The sequence below is a fragment of the Dama dama genome, chromosome 7 (assembly GCF_033118175.1).
Source record: "Dama dama isolate Ldn47 chromosome 7, ASM3311817v1, whole genome shotgun sequence".
Lineage (NCBI taxonomy): Eukaryota > Metazoa > Chordata > Mammalia > Artiodactyla > Cervidae > Dama > Dama dama.
Window position 1 is genome coordinate 41,665,021 of NC_083687.1, and position 24,331 is coordinate 41,689,351.

A 24,331-nucleotide genomic window follows, 5' to 3' on the forward strand; every position below is an offset into this window, starting at 1 on the left:
GGTTGGCACCTTGGTCATATCCTGAATTAGTGTTTACTAGCAAGCTTTGTTTATATTAAATAATTTTGCCACACTAGCTTTATTTGTGTTTTGTCTGTGTTGTTGAACTATTTGAAAATTTCTCATGTCATGACTGTTCACCCAGGGTACTTTGGTATACTATATGATACACTAATATCTCCAGTGTTTCCATGTTTAAGAAAGTTACTGTCAGTTCCTTCTTAATATTACCTAATACTCTAATTCATATGTTGTTTATAGCTGCTGCTTTTTTGCCACTGCTCAGCTTGTGTTATCTTAATTCCCCAACCAGGGATTGAACCCTGGGGCTCTGGCAGTAAAAGTACTAACCACTAACCACTGGACAGCCAGGGAATTCCCTATAGCTGCTTTTGTGAGCCGGTATCCAAACAAGTGTATTACTTTTGGTTTTGTCTTTCTAGACCTCAACTCTTAGCCTCACCACACTGTTTTTATTTTTATATAACTTCTTTATTGAGATATAATTCTCATACCTTGCCATTCACCTTTAAGTTCATAGCTCAGTGGATTCAGTGTATTTAGTTGTTCAAATGTGTCACTAATCAGTTTTTGACCATTCTGATCGTCCCCTCCCCCACATCTCATATCTATTAGTAGTCACTTCCCACCCCTCCACCTCCAGCCCGAGGCAGCCACTTATCTTTCTCTTTAGATATACTTATCTGGACATTTCATAAACATGACATCTTAAAACAAGTAGTTATTAGTGTTTGGCTTATTTCACTTAGCATAATGTTTTTAGGTTCACTTCATACCAGAGCATCCTTTTTATTGCTGGATAATACTTCATTGTTTAGATGTAGCGGTTTTGTGTATCCATTCATCAGTTGAGGGACATTTGGGTTCTTTTCACTTTTTCACTGCAATGAATAATATGCAATGAACTTTTATACAAGTGCCGGTTTTTTTTGTGGACATCGATATTCATTTCTCTTGGGTCTTATACCTTGGAATAGAATTGCTAGGCACATTGGTATTTGAAAAAGCCAGATCATTTGTCTTCTACTTTGTTTCATATCCTGGGTCTGTCTGTTTTCCTGTGTCATTTTTCTGTGTCATTAAAGTGTGTTCTTTTTCCATTTATAAAACATCTTCCTATTTGTGCCTTTGTTGGTTTAAGCTCATTGAATCTTTATGACAACTCAATTTCTTGAAAAATTTCAAACTGAAATTGAGAGAATAGTACAGTATTTACCCATTTCCTTTAACTTGACTCACCAGACTTTAACATTTTGTCATATTTGCTTTATCAGACTTTAGAAAAAGAATTTGAATATAATTTTGGACTTGCAGGAAAAATCTTAAGAATTCCACATTTTACTACATTTCCTTTATCTTTTTCTGTGTTTCTACAAACAAGAAATTCCCTCACATGCCTGAAGAAGTTACCCAAACCAGAAAGAAACTTAACATCAGTACAGTACTGATAATTGCAAATTTTGTTAAGATGCCAGTTGTCCCAAAAGAACAAAAATGGAAGATCATGTCTTACATTTGTCAAATCTCTTTATCTCCTTTAGTCTAGAGCAGGTGTTTTGGTTTTGGGGGGGGTTGTTTTTGGTATTTCATAACATTGATGTTTCTGAAGGAGTACAAGAATGTTTGTTTGCTCATGATTAGATTCTGGTAGTGGTACCACAGAACGAATTCTGAACTCTTCTCAGTATCATACTACGGGGCACTTTCTGCCAGTTTGTCCCACACTGACGATGTGATCAGCAGTTTAGGTGGTGTCAATGGAATTTCTTCACTATGAAGTTGCTAGTATTGTACCTTTTATAACTAATAAAATAACTTTGAGAGTATAAATATCCTTTTTACCCACCACTGCTAGCAGTTTTGATGATATTTGCCTGAATCTTTTATTTGTAGATGCCAAATGGTGGTTTTCTAATTGTACTATTTCTTCTACCTTTATGAAGTTGGTTTCCTACTGTAGGAAGTTTTCTCTATGTATGTATTTCTCTATGTATTTATTTGTTTAAGTCAGTGTGAATTCTTAAATTTGTTAAGATTGTAATCTTTTACTAGCATTATTTATTTTGATGCTCACTGTCCCATATTTGGCCTTTGAACCGGCTCATGTCCTTTTAATATTTTCACATCATTTTTCAAGCACTTAGTTGCTTTTTGATATTATAAAACAACCCAGGCTTATTTTTCAGCCCCAGCCCTGAAATCAGCCATTTCTCCAAGGAACCCTGATTCCTTTAGATGGAAGAACTCCTTAAGTTGCAGAGAATCATTTTCAAAGGACCGTCAATGTACATTTGATTGCACATGTGTTTTAAATTTGTATGCTACAGTTTTGTTTAAAAGACAGTTGTGCTTATTATCAGTTTGTATATAACCACACTGTAACTCTTGGTCATCATTCAGGTGACAGGGTATAAGTTGTAGATTTTAAAATTCATTAACTAAACAACTGTCAAATTCCTGACTCCAAATATTAAAGTTCACAGATAGAAGGGTGGTGTTAAAATTAAATAAGCAGCTATGTAAATATGTTATGTTCTCTTTTTTTAGACTGATTATGAAAAGAATGCAACACCAGGACAAAATAGAGAGCAACAAGAAAGGTAATGTCATCTTTATAGTGAAGCTTCTTTATATTTTTGTAAGGCCTATATTTGATTTGTATCTGCCTTCTTGAAGATTAAGAAGTTTAAAGAAATAGAAACTACACATAGAAATCTACACACATAGAAAACTACACATAGAAATCTGTGAGCTTATAAAATCACATTCAGCTGAACATTTATTTTCTTAATTGTTTGCAGATCTTTTTTTTTTAATTTTTCTAATTTTTTAGTATTAACAAGTTATGGACCAGAGTAATATATCATTTGTTTTAATTTTCTTTTTCTTTGCCTAGTGGCTTTTCTTATCCAAATTTCAGTATGTCTGCAGCCAATGGTTTATCTCCTGGAGTAGGTGGTGGAGGTGGCAAGATGAGGCGAGAGAGAACACGTGTTGTGGCATCTAAACCTCAAGAGAAAGAGGTAAGGTTATACTCTTTAACATGTATTTTGAAGTATCCTAATACCTTGAAGTTTGTTATTAAACGTTTCGATGCGGTAATGAGGGGACACCTGGAGGTCCCTTGGAGGGATGAGGTTTGGGGAGACCCAGCATGGGAATTATCTGCCATTGAAACAGTTCCTTAAAAGTGTGTGTGTGTTTTAAACTATCAGGATTTTTAAACCATCTTCACTGTGACCTAATCTAATACCTTGAATTTCATGGGTATGACTAGTCTAAAGCCATAATTTTTCAAATGAAACTATTGCAATTGAAATTATTTGACCCTTGAAATACTATTATGTAGTTAGGTTTTGCCCATTCCTGAAACATGATGTGTTTGTCTCATGGTTCTTTTCCTTATTATTTGTGAAATTTATCAGTCTTGGGGAAAATAGCAGGTTTTCCCTGTTACATATTTATCCAGTATGAAGACTCAGCACAGCCCATTCTGCAGGGTGCGTTTGGGTTGATTGCGATACACACCAGTGTGAGCATATATGCACATCTCCCCCAGTACACATGCAATACTTTCTCCAGGCTACTTATCTAGGAATGGAATTGTTGGATTGTAGGGGATGATACGCATCTTGCCTTGTTGTTCTTCAGGGTAGTTTTACAGTTTAATGCTTCCACCTAACAGGTAGATCTGGTTTTCCTTTATTTTTACCAGTACTTGATTTTTTTTTCTTTTTAATTTTTATTAATGTTATGAATGTGAAGTGGTGTGCCATTGGATTTTTAATTTGCATTTCCTTCTTTACTAGGATGAGGAGACATCTTTTTGTGAGTTTCTTGGCCGTTTTGCGTTTTCTCTTGATCCATTTTTTTTCCTCTGGGTTATTTCTTTTACTGGGAAGAATTCTTTATGTATTCTGAACATGAAAGTTTGAAAATGATAAGGACTAACTAAAGATTGGTTAAATTAACTTTTCTGTCTAGGTTGCACTGTATATTTTCTAACTACATTGAGTTGCATCTGGGTCCATTTCGGTCTTCTGTAAATCAGTTTCAGCCTAGCTGAATCATTGAAGTTATTCACATTGTACTTTCATTTGTGCTTTTTCTAATTGAAATTGTATTTGTGACTTTCTCACTGACCCAAGAGAATTGGGAGTATGTTTTTAGGTTTTTAAATAGGAGGTCTTCTGTAACAGTTTCTGTTGACTGAAATGAATGTTTTGGGGGAAAAAAAAAAAGAATGTTTTGATTGAAATTGCTCTGTGTGTGTGTTTCCTTCGTATCTATTGGTATTTTGGTTTGCAGTCTTAGAGTGAGAGGTTTGTGTTTTTCATGATTTTTTTTTTTTTTTAAATCTCCCCTTTTCCAGTATAAGAGTCCTGCGCTTGTGCCTCTCTGACTTATCAGAAGCTTAACTTTGTCAGTTTGGGCTTTCTGCCATATGCCTGTTGGGTTCTGATATTTGAGATCATGCCGGCGACCTTGGCTCAGTTACCAGTCTTGAGACTCTTTGCCCTTAGGTTCTACTTGTTGCTCCGCTAGACTGTGGGGAAGGGAGGGAATGTATTACTGCATTACACCATCTTAAAAATAAAGTTGATCATGTAGCATATACAATTTTGTACTTAGCAAATTTTTCTTTCCTGCTTAAAACTCTTTATATAGATTTGATTCATTACATTTAGAAAATGAGTTATTTGCCTTGCCGTGTATACATAACAAAGTGAGTGTCTGATTATAAAGGATTAGGTAGTTCTTTAGAAAAGCTTTTATATTTCTTAGTAAAATGTGTGGCCCCACCTTCTTAAAAGTTTATCCTGATAAGAGGAAAGCATTAACTTGGTTTAGTGTTTACCAGGTGACAGATTGTGAGTTTTATTTCCCTTTAGTTTCTGTTTTGAAAGATAACGTTTCTAAGATCTTCAGCTGTAGCTTAGAATGATCTATGTAGCTCAGTTTTAGCTGTCTTGCAGATAGATATGTGTTTAATGTAACTTTGCTGTTTTGAGACATTTGGAGGGGGTTAAAAATTTGTTGACTTTTACTATCTGGTTTACTAACTGTGAGGGAGCTTTATGAAAAGCAAACCCCCTTTGTCACCTCCTCCCTTCTCTGGACCCCCCTCTCCATTCCTGCCAACTGCTGGTTTTGCGCCCCAGGATGCCTCCCCTTACCTGTCTGTCCCTGCTCTGTTCTACTCTCAAGCTACAGTCTCCACATTTCTAAGAAAACAGATACTAATAATGAGTGGCTGTGCAAAATTGTTTGCCTAGCCTGTGGGTTTTTTTTCCCCAAACTTCTCATTTTATGTTGGAATACTGCTGATTTACATAGTGTTGGGATAGTCTCAGGTAGACAGCAAAGATAGACATGAAGTTCTGAGGTTATATGATATGTGTTTAACTTTTTAAGTAACTGACAGCCTGTTTTCACCAAAGTAATTGTAACAGCCGTGGATGGGGCTTTTGTTACTCTACATCTTTATCAATAGTTGATTGTCATCTTTTAAACTTTAGCCACTCTGCTTTGTGTGTGACGATGTCTCATTGTAATTTTAATTTGCCTTTCCCTCTTGCTTAATATTTTGTTCTTGTTTATGTGTTTATTGGCCATAATATCTTCCTTTGAGAAGTGTTAGTTTAAATCTTTTGGTCTTTTAAAAATTGGGTTGTCTTACTATTATTGAGTTGTAGGAACTCTATAAATTCTAGATCCAAGTACTTTGTCACGATATGTGTCTTAGAAAATCTTCTCCCGGTCTGACTTGCCTATTCCTTTTCCTGACAGTATCTTCTGATTAGCAGATGTTCTAACTTTTATGAAATCTGAACTTAAACATTTTTTCCATTATATTTACTGTTTGTATCCTAAGAAACCTATCCCTGTCTACAAAAAAAGTCTTCCTGTGTTTTCTTCTAGAAGATTTATAGTGGTGCTTCTGTTGAGAAGTTTTTCCTAGTTTTCTTTTTGATTTCATATATGATCCATAGATTATTTAGAAGTGGATTTAGTCATGATTTTAATGTTTTGAAATATATTGAGACTTGTTTTGTAGCCCAGCACATGGTCTGCTTGTTGAGTCTTGACCATTGTGTAGTCTATGGTTGTTGAGTGTCAGATAAGATGACTGATAATAATTCTAACATCATCTTTGTTCTTACTGAATTTTGCAGGGAGTGGGGAAGGGAGGTTATGTGTCTAGTGAACTGTTGAGATGTGAGTTAAAAGTTGTCAGCTTTTACTTGGTGAATTTGTATTTTTTCCTGTTAATTATATCAGTTTTTGTTTGTGTATCTTGAGGCCCTCATTGGTACATACACCTTATCTATGGTGACCTCTCAATAATTTGCCCCTTTTAATATTACTAAATGTCCTTTAAAAAAAAGTCTTCAGAAATATTCTTTGTCTTGAAATCTACTTTATCTGGTATTTAATATAGCTAGCCACTCTGATACTAAAATATGCCTTCTTAGGGTTACTATTTGCAAGTTAAATTTCTGTCCATCCATTAACTTCCAATCTATTTATTTGTCTTTATGTTTAATGTAAGTAAATCTGTTACAGACAGCATGTAATTGAGTCTTGCTTCCCTTTTTCTGATTTTCTAATTGGCATGTTTACTTATAAATAATGTAGTTACTGGTATGCTTGAATTAAGGTCTACGTGTTGTAATTTTCTATTTTCCCCATTTGTTTTTTGTTTCTTGTTCTTTTTGAAAGCTTCCTTCTTTTGGGTTAATTGGATATTTCTTAGCATTCCATTTTAGTTATTTGTTGGTTTTATATCTCTGACCCTTCTCATAATTTACACAGTCCTCTTGGGATTATGGTGTCTTTCACTTTTTAAATTCTACTTTGTGTTAATATTGTATTGTTTCCTATAAGATTTAAGAATCTTGTAACTTTATAGTTTAATTTACCACCCCCCTTTCCTTGGTATTTTATGCTTTATATCATTTATATTACATTTAGATATGCTGTAAATCCACAATACATTTTTGCTTTACATACTTTACGTGTATTTTAAAGAAACTAAGAGGAAGAGATGTTTACTCACGTATTCTCCACTTCTTCCAGAAATCTGAATTTCCATTTGGTGTCATTTCCCTTCACCCTGAAGAACGTGTAGAACAGGTTTTAGTTTCGTTTTATCTCCAAGTGCCTTTATTATGCACCTGTAGTTTACACAGATTTGCTCTGCCAGAGATTTGGAGAGTTTATATGCAGACTTGGGACTCCCCTTCTGTGGCACTTCATCTCCCCTTATTTTCTAGCTACTGTGGTCACCCTAATCTGTCCTTTGAATGCCTCGATCAGCAGATTTGCAGTTTTCTCTGAATTTCAGCTGTCCAGCTGGCACCAACTCAAGGAGGACAAGAAGCTCCTCCCTCTTCTCAGTATCTTCTTCCCTCCAGTATCTGCTTGCTTTTGGTTGCTTTCTATTGTTTTCAGATGGCTGTTTTTAATACATTGTCCAGCATCCATAATTGTTACTTCTCAGAGCATTGGTAAAATACAAGGTCTTCCGCCATTAGCGGAAGTGGAACTCAATTTTTGTCTGTTCTAATGTGGGCCATTTGAGACTAGTGGAGATCTTTGCTTACATTGAATTCAAAACCGAAGCAGTTCACCAAACTCATCAGTACTTATGGTTCAGTTCAGTTCAGTTCAGTCACTCAGTCGTGTCTGACTCTTTGCGACCCCATGAATCATAGCACGACAGGCCTCCCTGTCCATCACCAACTCCCGGAGTTTACTCAAACTCATGTCCATCGAGTCGGGGGTGCCGTCCAGCCATCTCATCCTCCATCGTCCCCTTCTCCTCCTGCCCTCAATCTTTCCCAGCATCAGGGTCTTTTCCAGTGAGTCAACTCTCTGCATCAGGTGGCCAAAGTATTGGAGTTTCAGCTTCAGCATCAGTCCTTCCAATGAACACCCAGGACTGATCTCCTTTAGGATGGACTGGTTGGATCTCCTTGCAGTCCAAGGGACTCTCAAGAGTCTTCTCCAACACCACAGTTCAAAACCATCAATTTTTCGTTGCTCACCTTTCTTCACAGTCCAACTCTCACATCCATATATGACCACTGGAAAAACCATAGCCTTGACTAGACGAACCTTTGTTGGCAAAGGAATGCTTCTTGCTTTTTAATATGCTGTCTAGGTTGGTCATAACTTTCCTTCCAAGGAGTAAGCATCTTTTAATTTCATGGCTTCAATCACCATCTGCAGTGATTTTGGAGCACAAAAAATTAAAGTCTGTCACTGTTTCCACTGTTACCCCATCTATCTGCCATGAAGTGATGGGACCAGATGCCATGATCTGAGTTTTCTGAATGTTGAGCTTTAAGCCAGCTTTTTCACTCTTCTCTTTCACTTTCATCAAGAGGCTTTTTAGTTCCTCTTCACTTTCTGCCACAAGGGTGGTGTCATCTGCATATCTGAGATTATTGCTATTTCTCCCTGCAATCTTGATTCCAGCTTATGCTTCTTCCAGCCCAGCGTTTCGCATGATGTACTCTGCATATAAGTTATCAAATGCTTATTTTACATGCTAAGACCAAAAGTGACTTTGTTTCGTATTTAAACCACAACTCTGATATGTTAAAATTTTTTTTTTTTTTTTTTTTTTCATTTTCACCAGCTAGGAAATTGATACTGAGGACGGATAGGTTCAGAAAGTCACATTTCTGGCTTGTGGCACAGCTGGGATTCAAATCTTGTTTAGTTTTTTCTTATTCAAGAGCCTACATTGTTAACACTGCATAGTGCTACCTCATCCCTGTTTATTCTAAATTTAGGTGTAACTATATCCGTTCTACCTGAAAATACTTTGATACAACAGAATGACACAAAAGATGAAATTTGTCATTATAAAATACGTTGTGTTTTAGGAAGTGGAAGTACCAGTATTACCGAAAATCTCTCTACCCATCACCAGTTCTTCACTGCCTACCTTCAATTTTAGTTCTTCTGTGATCACAACTTCCTCTCCGTCACCAATTAGTCCTTCACAATCATTAACAAATAAGGTAAAAAAACCCATTGTTCCATAGAGGTGCTTTTTGTTTTTCTTTATTTTAAAGAATCTGATTAAATCAGTGATTAATTTTTCACTATGGGAGTTAACAATTCAGAAATTTGAGAAAAACAGAAATAGCGTTTGCTTTTTTAAAAAATGTACATCATAATGGGAACATTCTTCAAGTCTTATGAATGTATTAGAGGAAGAATGTATTGTAAGTCTGTTTTCAAACAATATTTCCATTTAAAATACTTAATTTTCAGTTAATAATGAATTTATGCTTTTTAAAAACTTTCTCAAGTAGGATTAATATCTTTAATCTGCTCCTGAAATTTGTATGCTTTTTTCCTGACTTTTACTTTTTCTGAACATTTTCTTATAGATGTTATTTTTCTCCTTTCAGTAATTATCTCCCTCCAAGATCATGTATATTCCTCTTTGAAGAGGAAGCCAGATCTTATAACAGTTACATGTTGAATAGTTTTCAGAAGTTAAAAGTGATTTTTTAAATTTAAAAGGAAAAAAAATGCTTTTGACTTCTTTGTAATTAATTTGCTTAAGGTGTATTTCACTGCCAATTTCTTTTTCTAAAAAGCTTTTTGTGTCATTTCTTTAATAATTTGAAAAACCAGGTACAAGTGACCTCTCCAAACAGCACTGGCAGCCCCTTGTTTAGATTTTCATCTCCAATTGTAAAGTCTACTGAGTCAGATGTACTACCTCCATCATCTGTAAGTAGCAAGCAAAGAGTATTTCATATTGATTGATTCCAAAGGCATACTGTATTTTTAAGCTCTAAGATACCATTGGTGGTAAGAAATGCATTTTTCTTACCAAAAAAATTCCAATGTACAGAAAACTTTTAACACCTGTACACAAAATATATGTGTGTGTATGTATGTATGTATGCATCTTCTCATGTACCATTTGAAAGTTAGGATGGAGATATTTTAGTTCCCTTAATTTTCTTTGTATCCGCTAAAAAAAAAAGATACTTCTTTGCATACCCACAATACAGTTGTCATACCCAAAAAATGTAACACGATGTTACTAGTAACATACTGTGCACATTCAGATTTACCCATCAGCCTCAGACTCTGATTTAATTGCTGTTTTGTTTCTCTTGGTACCGGATCCAGTTACAGTTAAGACTTAGCAACTAAGTCATATTGCATTTAGTTGGCATGTCTCTTGGATTGGCTTTAATCTAGAAAAGTTAGAAGGTTTTATGTGCTGCTGTGTATTTGTTTCTTCATAATAAATATTTTGAGTAAGAATGGTATATAAGTTGGAGACTTCCCTGGTGGTCAGTGGCTGGGACTCGGCCCGCCGGCCTTGGCCCCTCCGCCCAGTGCAGAAGGCCCAGGTTCAGTCCCTGGTTGGAGAACTGGATCCCTCATACCGCAGCTGAAACCTGGCACAGCTAAGTGCATAAATATTAAAAAAATAGTACGTAAGTTCAATGTTCTGGTTGCCCCATCTGTATTTGGCATGTGTATCATTTTAACATGTTATCTTCTGTTTTTTACTGTGTCCTTGTTTTCTGTTACAACTAGATATTCCAGATCATTTTGTAATTTCCCTGCCAAATGCCTGAAATCTACTCGATGTCCATGAAGTCTCATACTTTTTATTAGGAAATGGCATTTAGAAACCCAAAAGTGGGCATCAGGAACACATTATTATTTTATGTAATGCTTTGAATGAAAAAATGCTTTAGAAGTTTAAAATGCTCTTATTAAACTAGGACACACCATTCATTATAAGAAGCACACCGATTTTAGAGATTTAAAATAGGAAAAACTGTGAATCTTAGAATTTGTGAAATCCAGTATACTTTTTTGACTTGAAATAAAATAGAGCTTTGTATTTGATGGATTGTTTAAAGCTAAATGGACAGTTAAAGGACACCTTCTGTCTCTACAGATTGGATTTACATTTAGTGTGCCTGTGGCAAAAACAACAGAACTTTCTGGCTCTAGTAGTGTTTCAGAACCAATTACAAGTAGTTCAGGTAAGAAACTTTTTCTCATAGTATTTTACATAAAAATAGGTTAATATTTCAAATTACTTCTTTTACCTTTGGCCATTCTTATAAATGCTTTTATGTGAATATAATTAGCTCCCTAAATGTGAATAAGTTACAGCTTGTGAAGGGGATGGTCACAATAGCAAATTTATCCAGTCTTTGTTTAATCAAAGAAAAGTGACAGTTTATTATAAATGAAATCTCAATATAGGAAATTCAAGGGTACTCCACATTATAATTACAGTGGATTCCATCTCTGGGTTTCTCTTGAGTTCACAAGCATTTTTATGCATAAGGATTATACCAGCCACTGCAGACAGTAGTAGCACATAATTTCTCAAAAAATGGGCTATTTGTCAAAAAATTACCTGTCTGAATAGATAATTAGACCATAGGAATTTGCTATGGTGGTCATGATGTGTGCTCTCAAGTATTGGGTGCTTGGGGAATGAAGAATCATCTGGGCTAAACTACTCAGGTCAAGAATTGAGAGGAAGGGCTTTTCCCCCAACAAACGGCAAATATAAGAGAACAAGAGGAAAAGCCTGATGCACTTTGAAAATAGCAAATAATTTGTCATGAGATTGAGAGGTAGCTTTCAGTTCTAAAGATTCTTGAGTGCTGTGCTAAATAATTGAATTTTAATTTGAATGATAGGAAAACACTGCATGATTTTTATACTGGGGGGACAGAGTGTGAGATGGTTCCTTGGAATAATAGCAGTGTAATGAGGGGGTGTGGGTGGGAGAGGGGTATTATGGACTGAGATATCAGTTATGGGGCTGTTGCTTTTTCAGAAGTGTTTCTTTGACTATCTGCTGAGTTTGGGAATCTTAAAACAAACTAGATCTTCCCTCATAGATAGATTTTTTTTTTTTTTTTTTTAAATCAGAATATCAAAGAACCAGGACCCATAAGCTGAGAAGGTCTTTGGTTTTGTTTGATCTGGAAGACAAGAGTATAGGTTCTGCAAGTAGCACAGAATAAGTATTTGACTGGTATGTTTGCAGTCCTAACCTCTATTGAATAAAATAGTCCTGTGTAAGAGAAAGTAACAAGTATATTTCAGGTGTACTTAACCTATGACTTTTTTTCTTTAATGTTACTGTGAATTCAAGAAGGAATAAACGTATTCAAATTTCATTTTCATGCCTGGTTATGAGGGAAAGGCATTAAAATGCTTCCATATTTACTAATGCTTTACTACTGGTCCATGAATGAGTAACAATTTGTTAAAACAACTTTTGTGTTTCATTACATGTGGGGAAATTACTCCAGAGTTTTAAGACGTGTATTACAAGTAGTATATATGGAATTGTTCTTACATTGACACCTCTCTATCTTACCACTTTGGTAATTGAAAAGCTGATTGAAAATGTGGAAGTCATGGTTAATTACTGTATGATAGGAGCTAATTTTCACATTATCATCTTTTTCCATCTCTTTGAGTACACTTGAAGAAATCCTTAAAATTTACTTTAAATTCTAAAAGCAATTCAGTTTTGACTGTAAAGGAATACAGAATGTGATAATGAATAAAAGCCGATTTTTCTTTGTTTTGACACAGTTGTAAGAGGTAGGTATGGTGTTTTGGTTTTTGCACATTTTTATTATTGAGGTGAAATTGAGAGAAGATGTAATCATGGGCTTCTCTAGTGGCTCAGTGGTAGAGAACCCGCCTACCAATGCAGCAGACACAGGTTCGATCCTTGAGTTGAGAAAATTCCCTGGAGTATGCTTGCCTGGGAAACCCCATGGACACAGGAGCCTAGCGGACTACAGTCCATGGGGTTGCAGAGTCACATGTGACTTAGTGACTAAAGAACAACAGGAACGAAGTCGATCATTTAAAGGGAAAAATTCAGTGATGGTTACTGCATGCACAGCGTTGTGCAGTCAGCACCTTTAAACTAGTACAAAACATGTTTATCACTCCTAAAAGGAAGTCTATCCATTAACCAGTTTTTCTCCATTTCCCGTTCCCCCTAACTGCTGGCAACTAGTAATCCATGTTCTATTTCTGTGTATTCACCTATTCTGGAATCGTACAGTGTGAGTTTTTGCATCTGGCTTCTCTCACATTTTCAAGGTTCATCTGTGTCGTAATGTGTACTGTTAACATCATTCCTTTTGTGGCTGAATGACTCTCTGCTCTTTGTTTCAGTATTGGCTTTAGTACTTCAGAGGATGTACCTAGAATGGAGCTGATAGGTCAGGTGGTAGTCCTACGTTGAACTTTTTGAGGAGTTAATAAAACTTCTCAGAAGCCAGCCTGTTTCACATTCCCACCAGCAGGATTCTCCATGTTCGCACCACGCTTATTCTTTCCCATTTTTTGATGATAGCCGTCCTAGTGGATATGAAGTGATGCTTTATTGTTGTTTTGATTTGCATTTATTTCCCTGATGACTATGTTTAGCTTTCTTTTTTCTTTTTAATGGAGAAAGATTTATTGCAGGACCAAGCAAGGACGATGGATGGCTTGTGCTTTAAAAAACTTGAACTTGTGTTTGCATCGTCTCATGTGGCCTTTTGGCCTTTTACATATCTTCTTGGGAGAAATGTCTGTTGAATACCTTTGCCCATTTTTTAAATTGGTTTCTCTTTGTGTTGCTGAGTTATTTGCATTTTTGTATAGTCTGGACACTAGATCTTTATCAGATATGTGATTTGCAAGTATTTTTTCCTGTTCAGTTGATTGTCTTGTCACTTTCTAGATTGTGTCCTTGGATGCACAGAGATTTCAAATTTCAGTGAAGTTTAGTTTTTTTTCTTGTGCTTTTGGTGTCCTAAGAATTCATTGTCATGGTCATGAAGATGTGCCTCCTAGGTTTTCTTTTCAAGAGTTCATGGTTTTAGTTCTCTTGTTTAGATCATCAATCCATTTTTTTTCCCCCATCAATCCATTTTTAATTAATTTTTGCTCATGATGTGAAGTAAGGGTAGATAGGTTTTCTTGAACTGCTTTACCCACTACTACTAAATTGGTGAAAATACTTTGGAAAATTTCAGGCATTCTCAGAAATAGAATAGTAGACTGAATCCCCAGATACACTTTACTGAGCTTCAGCCTTTGCCATATTGTGACCAGTCTTGTTTCTCCCACCTTCACTCCTTCTCTCACACACAGATGCAACTGTTAGGTAATTTTCAAACAATACTTCATCTGTAAACAGAAACACTCCCCCTTAAAAATGTGTTGACAAAATGATTATCATACTCACAATGTAGAGTATTTTAAGTATAAGAATATTATACTTATTTTAAGTATAAGAATATGTTCATTTTAGCAAGTTTGGGAAATATAAAAAGTAACAGCATTACTCTAGATGTAAACAGGCACAATCTTCTGGACTTTCTAACCTACTCTTTCCCGTATCTGTTCTTCTGAGAATGATTTTTGGGGCTGCATAGCATTCCATCATGTCAGTGTTCTGTAATTTATGTAGCTAGCCCCTTTTATTGAGTATTTATCATCCAGGTTTTCAGCATAATAACTGACAGGTATTTTCAATCATAGGGTGAATTTTTAGAAGAAATATCTGACTTAAACAATCATTTTAAAAAGCTTTAAACATTTTAAAAACTTCTAAAAACTTTATTTTTGACGGCACTGGGTCTTCTTTGCCGCACATGGACTTTCTGTAGTTCCGGCAATCAGGGGCTGCTCTGCTTCTCATCTTGGTGGCTGCTCTTTTAGGGGAGCACAGGCTCTAGGGGGCGCAGGCTTCAGTAGTTGTGGTTCGTGGGCTTACTTACCAAGGCATGTGGAATCTTCCTGGACCAAGGAATCGAGCCCATGTTCCCTGCATTGGCACACTGATTCCTAACCACTGGACCACCAGGAAAGTCTGAATTTTTTTTTAAATCAGTTGTTAGAAGTTTCTGTATAATCAAGGCATATTTCATACAGTGTTTGAGCTTGTCCCAGTTGCCATATCCTCTGTAAGATTTGTTTTGATTTTCTTGATGACTGGTGAACTCATTGACTCTTATCATTATGGTGGATCTATAACTGACTCATTTATAGGTTATATATAGTTTATATATATATATATATATATATTTTTACTCTATTGGAGGAGAGATGTACAGTCCTTTGTCGTTGTTATCTTTGGGTTATGGTAATTTTTTTTTTTTTAAGAAGGTGATTGAAAGATCTTTCAAATGCATGTAACCTTGCTTTTTCTTGTCATAATATCTTTTACAATTAAATTACAGCTCAAGATACCACTGCAATGAACAGTACGAGCTGTAAGAAGAAGCAAGATGAAGATTTCGAGAGCCCTTTCAGAGCGGCGAAAACCCTGAAAGAAGGAAGTGTCTTAGATGTTCTGAAGAGCCCTGGTGAGATGCCCTTGAGATAGTCAGAAATCTTAATTATAAAATCATGATCTCATCTCAGTATCATTTGTTACACTTTGTTGTATTTCAGGCTTTTAAAAATGGTGTCTAGTTTGATTGGAGATTGTCTTTTGAATGTAGTGATAGTTCAGGTGTAAATTTTTTAGGCGAAAGACCTTAGAAACTCTCCCTTTAGAACTCAAGGGCTGCACTAAAATGGGATCTCTAAGAGGCAAGTATAGAAGGAAAAATGTGAATTGCATGTTAATGGAGATGGGCCAATAATTGGAAAAAGGAGATACACTTGATGATCTACCTGGACTTGTCTCTCTCAGAGCATTGAACTGCCTTGTTCTTCTCAGTTTCTTCCCCAGTTGTAGTGTATATATATAACAAAGCCAAGTGGAAAGAACACATTTGCTAACTGTAACACACACAAGGGTGTGTGGGGGCAGGAGGGGGTAGTACTGGAAAGGAAAGAAGATATGAATGCTGGTGGGTAATATTTGAAGGTGATGAATAGAAGTAAGTCCTCAAATTGGAATGGGTTTTCAGTTTGAAAATCAGAGGATAGCATAATTCCAACTGGGCTGTGTACAGTAAGAATATAAAAGGATTTATAAGATAATGTAGTAGCTCCGAAAGAGTTTATATTTATCCAACATGTGTGTTCATGTATAGGTGAATAGGAGCTTCAGTAATAAGTTTGGCTGGTACAAGATACAGAGAGATTAGGGGGGTTTTTTGTGTGTGTGTGTGTAGCTCCCACTTTATAGATTAGTATACTGCTTACTGGAGTCTCAGTATAGACAATTTCATGCAGTTACGGGCAGAGCTCCAGAATCCTGTGCTGTGATGAACCAAGTAGTAGTCAGCATCAAATGCATATATTATAGCCTGTCATCGTAGAAGTTTCACTTTGCCTGGATCCGTAATGCCCATTCCCTCTTTTAAACTGTTTCAGAAAGCAAAAATTTGGAGTAGTTATATGTTCTCTTGAGTGAAATTTTGAAAATCCAAAAAAGAAAAAACTAACACCTTGAAGTGGTCGCTGTTAAAATTTTGCCAACTTTGGTGACTCAGGTTAATCATTAACAAAACAGTACATTGTTGTCTATTGGGAGTAACTGAAGTATGTGGAATTGTTTTGTCTTTTGGGGAAAAATAGCTCTAGGCTAGATTATTTCTTGGCGCCAGTAAAAACCTCTAACAAACCTTCTGTATTATCTTTCCCTGTTTTTCTTTCCTTTGATGCTACAGTCTAGAGAGATGAGTGGTTTTTTGGTGTATGTAGAATAAAAGTTAGTTGGTCCAAAGTAAAAAGATTGAAAGGTTGTTTCTCCAAATAAAGTATAGCTTGAGTGAATCAATTAAATGATACCAGTTTTATTAAACAAAACCTTTCCTCATTATTTCATGATTCTACGTGTATACCTTCAGTTCAGTTCAGTCGCTCAGTCATATCTGACTCTTTGCAACCCCATGGACTGTAGCCTGCCAAGCTCCTCTGTCCATGGGATTCTCCAGGCAAGAATACTGGAGTGGGTAGTCATTCTCTACCTGGATCTTCCTGACCCAGGTATCGAACCTGGGTCTCCTGCATTGGCAGGCAGATTCTTTACCATCAGAGCCACCTGGGAAGCCCCAAGTCATAAATTAGGTATTGAGTGAACTATAGTAAACTAAAATTCCTAGAGGATGATGATACACTATAAACAAAACACCTTCTGTAGACTTTTAACTGGGTTGTCAGTTATTAACTGTGTAATTAGTACTAGAAATACAGCTTAATGTGAGAACTCATAAGTAGTCCTTCTTGGATTGTGATAACTCTGTAATTAAGGTAAAAACTGTTTTCTCCCAGGAATAATATTACTAACAGCTATAAATGTATCTCATTATTGGGTTGGCTGAAAAGTTTGTTTCGGGTTTTTCTGTAAGATCTTACGGAAAAAACCCAAATGAACTTTTTAGCCAGCCCAATAGTAGTTAATGTTTTTAATATTTATTAACAATAAACAGGGAAACATTCTAATCAAAACATTAACTGATTTTTTCCCTCCCACTCCCCTCTTTCCCCCCGGTTGTAGGTTTCACATCACCGAAGGCAGATTCTCTTGCTGCTCAACCTACCACCACAAGCCCGGTAGTTTACACAAGACCAGCAATAAGTAGTTTTTCTTCTAGTGGAACTGGGTTTGGGGAAGGTTTAAAAGCTGGGTCGTCGTGGCAGTGTGATACTTGTCTACTCCAGAACAAAGTCACAGACAACAAATGCGTAGCCTGCCAAGCAACAAAATTGCTACCAAAAGATACCGCTAAACAGACTGGAGCCGGGACACCAAGTAAAAGCGGCAAACTGACTCTTCCCACACCAGGGACGACAGGCTTCGGAGACAAATTTAAACCAGCAGTAGGAACTTGGGATTGTGATACCTGTTTAGTGCAGAATAAACCTGAAGCGATAAAATGTGTAGCTTGTGAAACACCGAAACCGGGAACTGGTGTTAAGCGCGCCCTTACGTTGCCAGTGGCTTCAGAAAGCGCTGTAACTGTGGCTGCCTCCTCCTCCAGCTGCCCTGTGACCACTGGTGCCTTAGGATTTGCAGATAAATTCAAAAGGCCCGTGGGATCTTGGGAGTGTCCAGTGTGCTGTGTTTCTAATAATGCAGAAGACAATAAGTGTGTGTCCTGTATGTCTGAGAAACCAGGTACGTTTATGGCTGTTTGGAATAATTTTGTTCATTACTTTAATAGAACATTTTAATTCTCTGTAAAACAGCTAAGAACAACCTCAGTATTTTAGACGTTTCAGGACGAGCATTTCCTCATGTGTCGTAATTTTCCAAACTGTCTTGAAATGGAAATGACTTGCTTGGAACTGGCACTGCATGTTCTCTCAGGCTCGGTTGTGTGTTTAATCAGTCCAGCCTTTGCTTTGGCCTCTTCTTTGTGTGCACTTTTATTAGAAACTTCTGGCTCTTCGTGATCAACTTTTCAAAGTTGGCTGATACAGATGCAAAGGTCTTAGAATGGAGCACTCTTTCTCAAACCTTTACACAGAATAAAATACTACTTTGTCTCTTTTTCTCAAGGAGGAAGTGAGGATGGCTAGTGGTCGTTTACACAGCTAGTTTCATTAAGGAGTAGACAGTATTGGCGTTATCAGAAGAGTGTGGCTGAGTACTGATGATGATACCTGTACCTGTATGTGGTATCTGCCAGAGATCCTGCAATGATCATAAATTATTAAATGGTTAATGCAAAAATACTATTGGGCAGACAGAAAAATGGAGTTAGAGTTGAATTTTTCCTGTTTCTCTGTTCAATTTTGAAAGAGCGACTGAAGATTTACACTGATCTCTAATTCATTTGGAATTAATTCATTTGACTCTTTGATGTTTTTGTAATACTATTATATAATTATTTGGTACAGATATATGGTAACATAGATCCTAAATAAAACATGTTATGAGTGTCCTGGGAATTATACTTCCTATTTTTATTGCATAATTGATGGATGCGTGGTTTTGTGTCTACAATGAAAAGCTCTTAATAGCCTAGAACCCTGTCCTAACACAAGGGGTGAGCTATATTTCTGATTCCTGCTAGACAGCTCTACAGGAATAAGATTTCAGAGTCTTTATTCTGAAATATTTTTCTCTTCCCATCTGGCATTCCTCATTGTCCCCTTAACAAAAAAAGAAAGCTGTTGATGCATGTCTGAGAGCAAAATTAATTGAGTTGGTGGGTCAAACTTGTACTTTTGTTCAGTCACCCAGTGGCTTTTTGGAGGATGGATTTGAAGGCAACAAAATTTGGAGACCAGAGCACAGATTAGAAATTTGATCAATAATATAGGTAGAGATGGTGGTGATATGTACTAATGAAATCAAATGGAGGGGGATAGAATAATGTATTTAGTTGAAGATACATTAAGTTCAAGCTGCTGAAGTTGACAGAGATGTGTGAGATTTTTTAAGATATAAAACTGATTATAGACCCTCTGGACTGGAGACACAGATTTGGGAATCATTTGCTCATAATTTTCAAGTAAATGATGAGAATAGAGCTGATGTAAGGTGAGTGAATGGAGCAAACACAGAGGATAGCCTAAAACTGAACTCTGTTTAGCTTAAGAGAGTTAGCCGGAATAGAACTTTGAAACACTTAATCTTTTAAAGGAGTAACCAGAGAGGAAAGACAAGAACCAAGCAAGAACCGCGTGATACTGGTTGCTTCTTAGGAGGATGGGTTTCAAGGGAACCAAACCAGAAGTCTCAATAAGGCTATCCACTAGAAGAGCAGTAGAAGGGTCAGAGGAAGAGAATGAAACAGATTGCAGAGATACATCAGGGAAGAGCTGTCGTCTCCCCAGGCCAGCCAGGTGCGTAGTGGAACTGCCATCACAGAGAGAGTACAGAACTGATGCCCGGAAGTGTGGGTCTTGGGTGCGAATGGGAAAGGTTTTGTTGGTGATTAAAATCATCAGGGTAGCTGAGAGCTAGCGAGAGGGCAGTGGACCAAAGACGGCAGGATTTTATTGGCAAAGTGGAAGAGAACGTACTGGTAAACCACAGAGCAGGTAACTGGGAGAAGTGAAAACATCTGGAGGACGCTGAGAGAAGCGGGGTACCAGAGTGAACGGCTTTACTTGCAACCCTGCATTTCTTCACACAGCTGTGCCTTACCGAGCCATCCCTCCTATGCTGCCGCCTCTCCCCACGAAATTGCTAATTCTGCTTCAAAGTGTAAATATGACCTCTGTGAATCCTTCTCCTGTCTCGTAGTAACGTCTTCTCTGTGCGCTTCTTTAGATCATTGTCACTCCATCTTGGCGATGGTGGTACTATGCATTTATGTTTGTTTTACTTTCCCCTTTTTAGACCAGAAGCACCTTTAGAATCGACACTTTATTCATCTTTATATTCCCAGAACATAAGACCATTACAGTGCTTAATCAATGTCTGTTAAATGGCTACGCTTTAACAGAAATGCGTTGAACATAGTAGGTTATGTCAACTTGAATTGCAAAGTGGATAATAGAACACTTCTGTGCAGAAATGGTCATTTCAAAGTCAGAGATCTGTGCTTTGGAATCTTGAAATTAATATGGCCATGGCTGTGTATTTTATGTGTTAGGCTGTTGCCTACAATGTATAACTTATGTTTTATAATCTGTGATGCTTAACAAAATTTGACAAACATTATTAAGAAGAATTTAGTCTTTTATGCTCTGATCTGAGAGCATCATTTGAAAAAAAAAAATGGCTATTCAACCTTGGGGTTAAGAGGACACTCATCACTGAGCAAGGTGAGTGTGAGTTGCTCGTTTATAAGACTAAAAGAAATCTGAGATGTCTGGACCGTTTTTAACAACGTGATGTTTATATTTCTGGCATTTTCTTTATCTTAATAGGAAACACTGATAAAAATTGTTCGTTTGGACTTAGTGGTGTCATGGAGATCGTGACATGATGTAAATCAGAATTTTGTATTTTTGCTTTGTTTTTTAGGAAGTTCAGTACCTGTTTCAAGCAGCAGCATGGCCCCCCCAGTCTCCCTGTCCTCTGGAGGCTGCCTAGGATTGGACAAGTTCAAGAAACCCGAGGGAAGCTGGAACTGTGAAGTGTGCCTCGTGGAGAATAAAGCAGATTCTACCAAATGTATTGCATGTGAAAGTGTAAAGTCACACACAAATCCCGAGTTTACAGGTGAGGTATTGGTAAAGTGGCTCCTTATAAAGTGAAATATTTGCACACAGCTTTGTTTTTAAAATAGTTCTTTCTTGAAAATTCTTGTAAAATGAGGTGTCCTGGACTTGTAGCGCATAATCTATCTCTGAATTACCGTGTAGTTGAATTATTTGGTGGTCAGGAGTGAGGATATACATTTGCTCTTTTACTAGTTTTCCTTTGGGAAGAAAAATGCTTGTTGCAGCCCCCTGCAGTAATGACATGACTAAGGGTTACAGCTGGTTTGAAGAACACTGCACTTGGATTTTAGGAGATCACAAAAACTCATTCTGTAGCTGTTGCCTCATGGTCTTTTTCCCATTTTCCCCACTGGTAGTAATCACCATACCTTAAACCTTCTTTCTGAGGCAGAAGTGCCTTTGTGCCTCAACTCCTTTGAGGCAGAGGTGATAATTAGTTAATTATTGTCTTTGACCCCTTTATTTTTTTCGCTTTCTGTCTGATGTCACAGAAGGCATTTTCAAGCCCATGTGGATAGTAGTGTGCTCTTGAGATGCTGATGTAATTTTTCAAGTAAGTTTCTTAGGGAAAGAAAGTTGGGTGGGTAACCATTCAAGGGAAGGAAATCTGAAGACAAGTGCTTGGCTGTCACTGGTTAGTTTACATGTGGGTAAGTGGGAACAGTGCGTAAATACCTTGGTACTGTTCATTGATCTCTGTGTGGAGCCAGTCAGTCAGGTGCTTAATTTCTGGTTTATTCTGCTACGGAAAAACATTCTGAAACCAAGACTTTGATCTTGTCATAGTATTTTTATCTTTTAAAATGCTGCTTCCACTCATACAGTTCTGGTTCTTTCGTGCGAAAGACTTGAATTCTTAAGTAAATAACACATTTACTCACAAGATTTAAGAAGCAGGTTATGACAGGACTCACAGTGAAAGGTCTGTCTCTTGTCCTCATTGGCTCGTTGTCCGTCCTTCCTGCCCCCCCAACGGCCCCAGTCATCTTGCTTAGTTTCTCGTCTCTCTTTCAACATTTCTTTGTGCACATCACAAGCAGATGTACTTCTCTGTACTCTGACTTCTCTCTGCCTTGTTAGGAAAGGTTGTGGGCACCATCACCTTTCTGCACCCTTGCCGTTACCACAGGTTAGCTCAGACGTGTCTCAGTTCTTCATTTACGGCTGCCTGGGTGGCGTATGGCATTTTACATACTGTGAGTTTATCATTCGAATATACTCAGCTGCAGACTTGCTGGGTCAAAGGTACCTGTGTTTGTAATTTAGGGTAAATGTTGACAAGTTGCCTCCCGCCAACTTTGTGCTGATTGACATGTCCGCCTGCCATGTCAAGACTGTCTGTTACTCCTAGTCCATCACTGGTACTGATGTATCAAGCTTGTTTGATCTCTGTCAGTCTGATAGATGAAATGTGGCTGTGAGGATCGAGATGTACTTCTTATGCTGAAGGAGGGGCAGCTTGGTTCGTGTTCACTGTCCTTGTTAAACTAATGCTCTTCGAAGTAGGCCTGTTCTGAGCTGTTCCTGTCTCCTCCTCCTCTTCAAGGTTGACATTTTGTTTGACTGAATGGTATTTAGTAATATTAACCCAGTGTCTGTGTGGTGTCTTTATGTTTTTGAAGGCTTCGGCACATCTTCCTCATCTTCAAACGCAGCAACCTCATCCTTCAAGTTTGGCATCCCATCACCCTCTTCTGGGCCCTCTCAGACATTAGCCAGCACTGGGAAGTTTAAATTTGGAGATCAAGGAGGCTTCAAAATTGGCGTGTCATCAGATTCGGGGTCTACAAACCCCTTGAGTGAAGGCTTCAAATTTTCTAAACCCACAGGAGATTTTAAATTTGGAGTTTCATCTGATTCTAAACCTGAAGAAGTCAAAAAAGACAGTAAAGATGACAGTAATTTTAAGTTTGGACTTTCTTCTGGTTTAAGCAATCCAGCTCCTTTAGCTCCATTTCAGTTCGGAGTGTCTAGTCTCGGGCAGCAAGAAAAGAAAGAAGAACTGCCTAAATCTTCATCAGCAGGCTTTAGCTTTGGTTCAGGTGTCATTAACCCTCCCCCCGCTGCTGCTGCTGACACCGCGGTGACCTCTGAGAGCAAGAGCGGCTTCAGTTTTGGAACCACAGACACCAAGAGTGTCTCTGTGGCTCCTTTCACGTGTCAGACTTCAGAAGCGAAAAAGGAAGAAACACCTGCCACCAGAGGAGGGCTCACGTTCGGCAGCGTGGACCCTGCCCCTCTGCCAGCAGCCTCGTTGTTTATTTTGGGAAGGACAGAAGAGAAACAGCAAGAGCCTGTGACTTCCACGTCTCTCGTGTTTGGGAAGAAGGCTGACAGTGAAGAGCCGAAGTGCCCCCCGGTGTTCTCCTTTGGGAATTCAGAGCAAGCCAAAGACGAGGGCTCTTCCAAGTCGACCTTTAGTTTCAGCGCGGTGAAACCGTCCGAAAAGGGATCCGAGCAGCCAGCGAAGCCCGCTTTTGCTTTTGGCGCTCAAACCAGTACTGCAGCTGGTAAGCATTAAATTTTTATTTATTTTTTTTACAAGGTGTCGACAAATGCAGCAAGTCAAGGGATGGTTTACACTGGACATAGTTGAGAGAGTACCAGTCACAGAACTCTGGGAAGGAGTAGAGAACTTTCAGTTTTAACTGCTCCATACCACCCCCGCCACCCTCTCCTCCACCCTCCGTGATTCTGACGAAGTTATCTACAGGTCTGAGTTTGAGAAATGTAGCTCTCATGGAAAGCTCACAATATTTGCACATTTGTCTGTGACTTTTTCCCTTCTGTTTGAGCTTTTAAAATCAGAATTGACACACACTATTCAGGAAGATAAGCATTTTTTTTCCCTTAAGCTCAGGAAATACTTTCTAATAAAATCTTTATGTACAGGCCTTCATATACAAATAGCAATAGCCAGTCTTCAGCTGGCATTCAAGGAACATAGGCAACAAATACAATAAATCCCTGAGAAATAGAGGTGGATATGAAAACTAAAATCACGAAGAAAAAAATGAAATAGCATTTTTAAAAGTTAAAAACAAAAACGTAATTGGTGAAATAAAATCACTTCGTGGACTGAGTAACAGGGAGGAAAAAAAAAACCAGCTGATAATCGGATTAGTGAGCTGGCATTTCCCAGAACACAGTGTAAAAGAACAGAGAGATCTAAGCCATGTCCACAAGTTCCATT

General features: G+C 37.6%; 1 protein-coding gene across 2 annotated transcripts in view; it reads left to right on the plus strand.

Moving 5' to 3' along the window:
• NUP153 (nucleoporin 153) overlaps positions 1–24,331 on the plus strand; it is a 61,853-nt gene that overhangs the window by 25,960 nt on the left and 11,562 nt on the right. For both annotated transcript variants that reach the window (XM_061147559.1, XM_061147560.1), the window contains 9 exons: positions 2,569–2,621; positions 2,918–3,044; positions 8,919–9,056; positions 9,682–9,780; positions 10,976–11,063; positions 15,300–15,425; positions 17,513–18,133; positions 20,939–21,136; positions 22,761–23,648. In XM_061147559.1, coding sequence (XP_061003542.1) covers positions 2,569–2,621; positions 2,918–3,044; positions 8,919–9,056; positions 9,682–9,780; positions 10,976–11,063; positions 15,300–15,425; positions 17,513–18,133; positions 20,939–21,136; positions 22,761–23,648 — 2,338 coding nt within the window. The remainder of the gene's footprint in view (positions 1–2,568; positions 2,622–2,917; positions 3,045–8,918; positions 9,057–9,681; positions 9,781–10,975; positions 11,064–15,299; positions 15,426–17,512; positions 18,134–20,938; positions 21,137–22,760; positions 23,649–24,331) is intronic.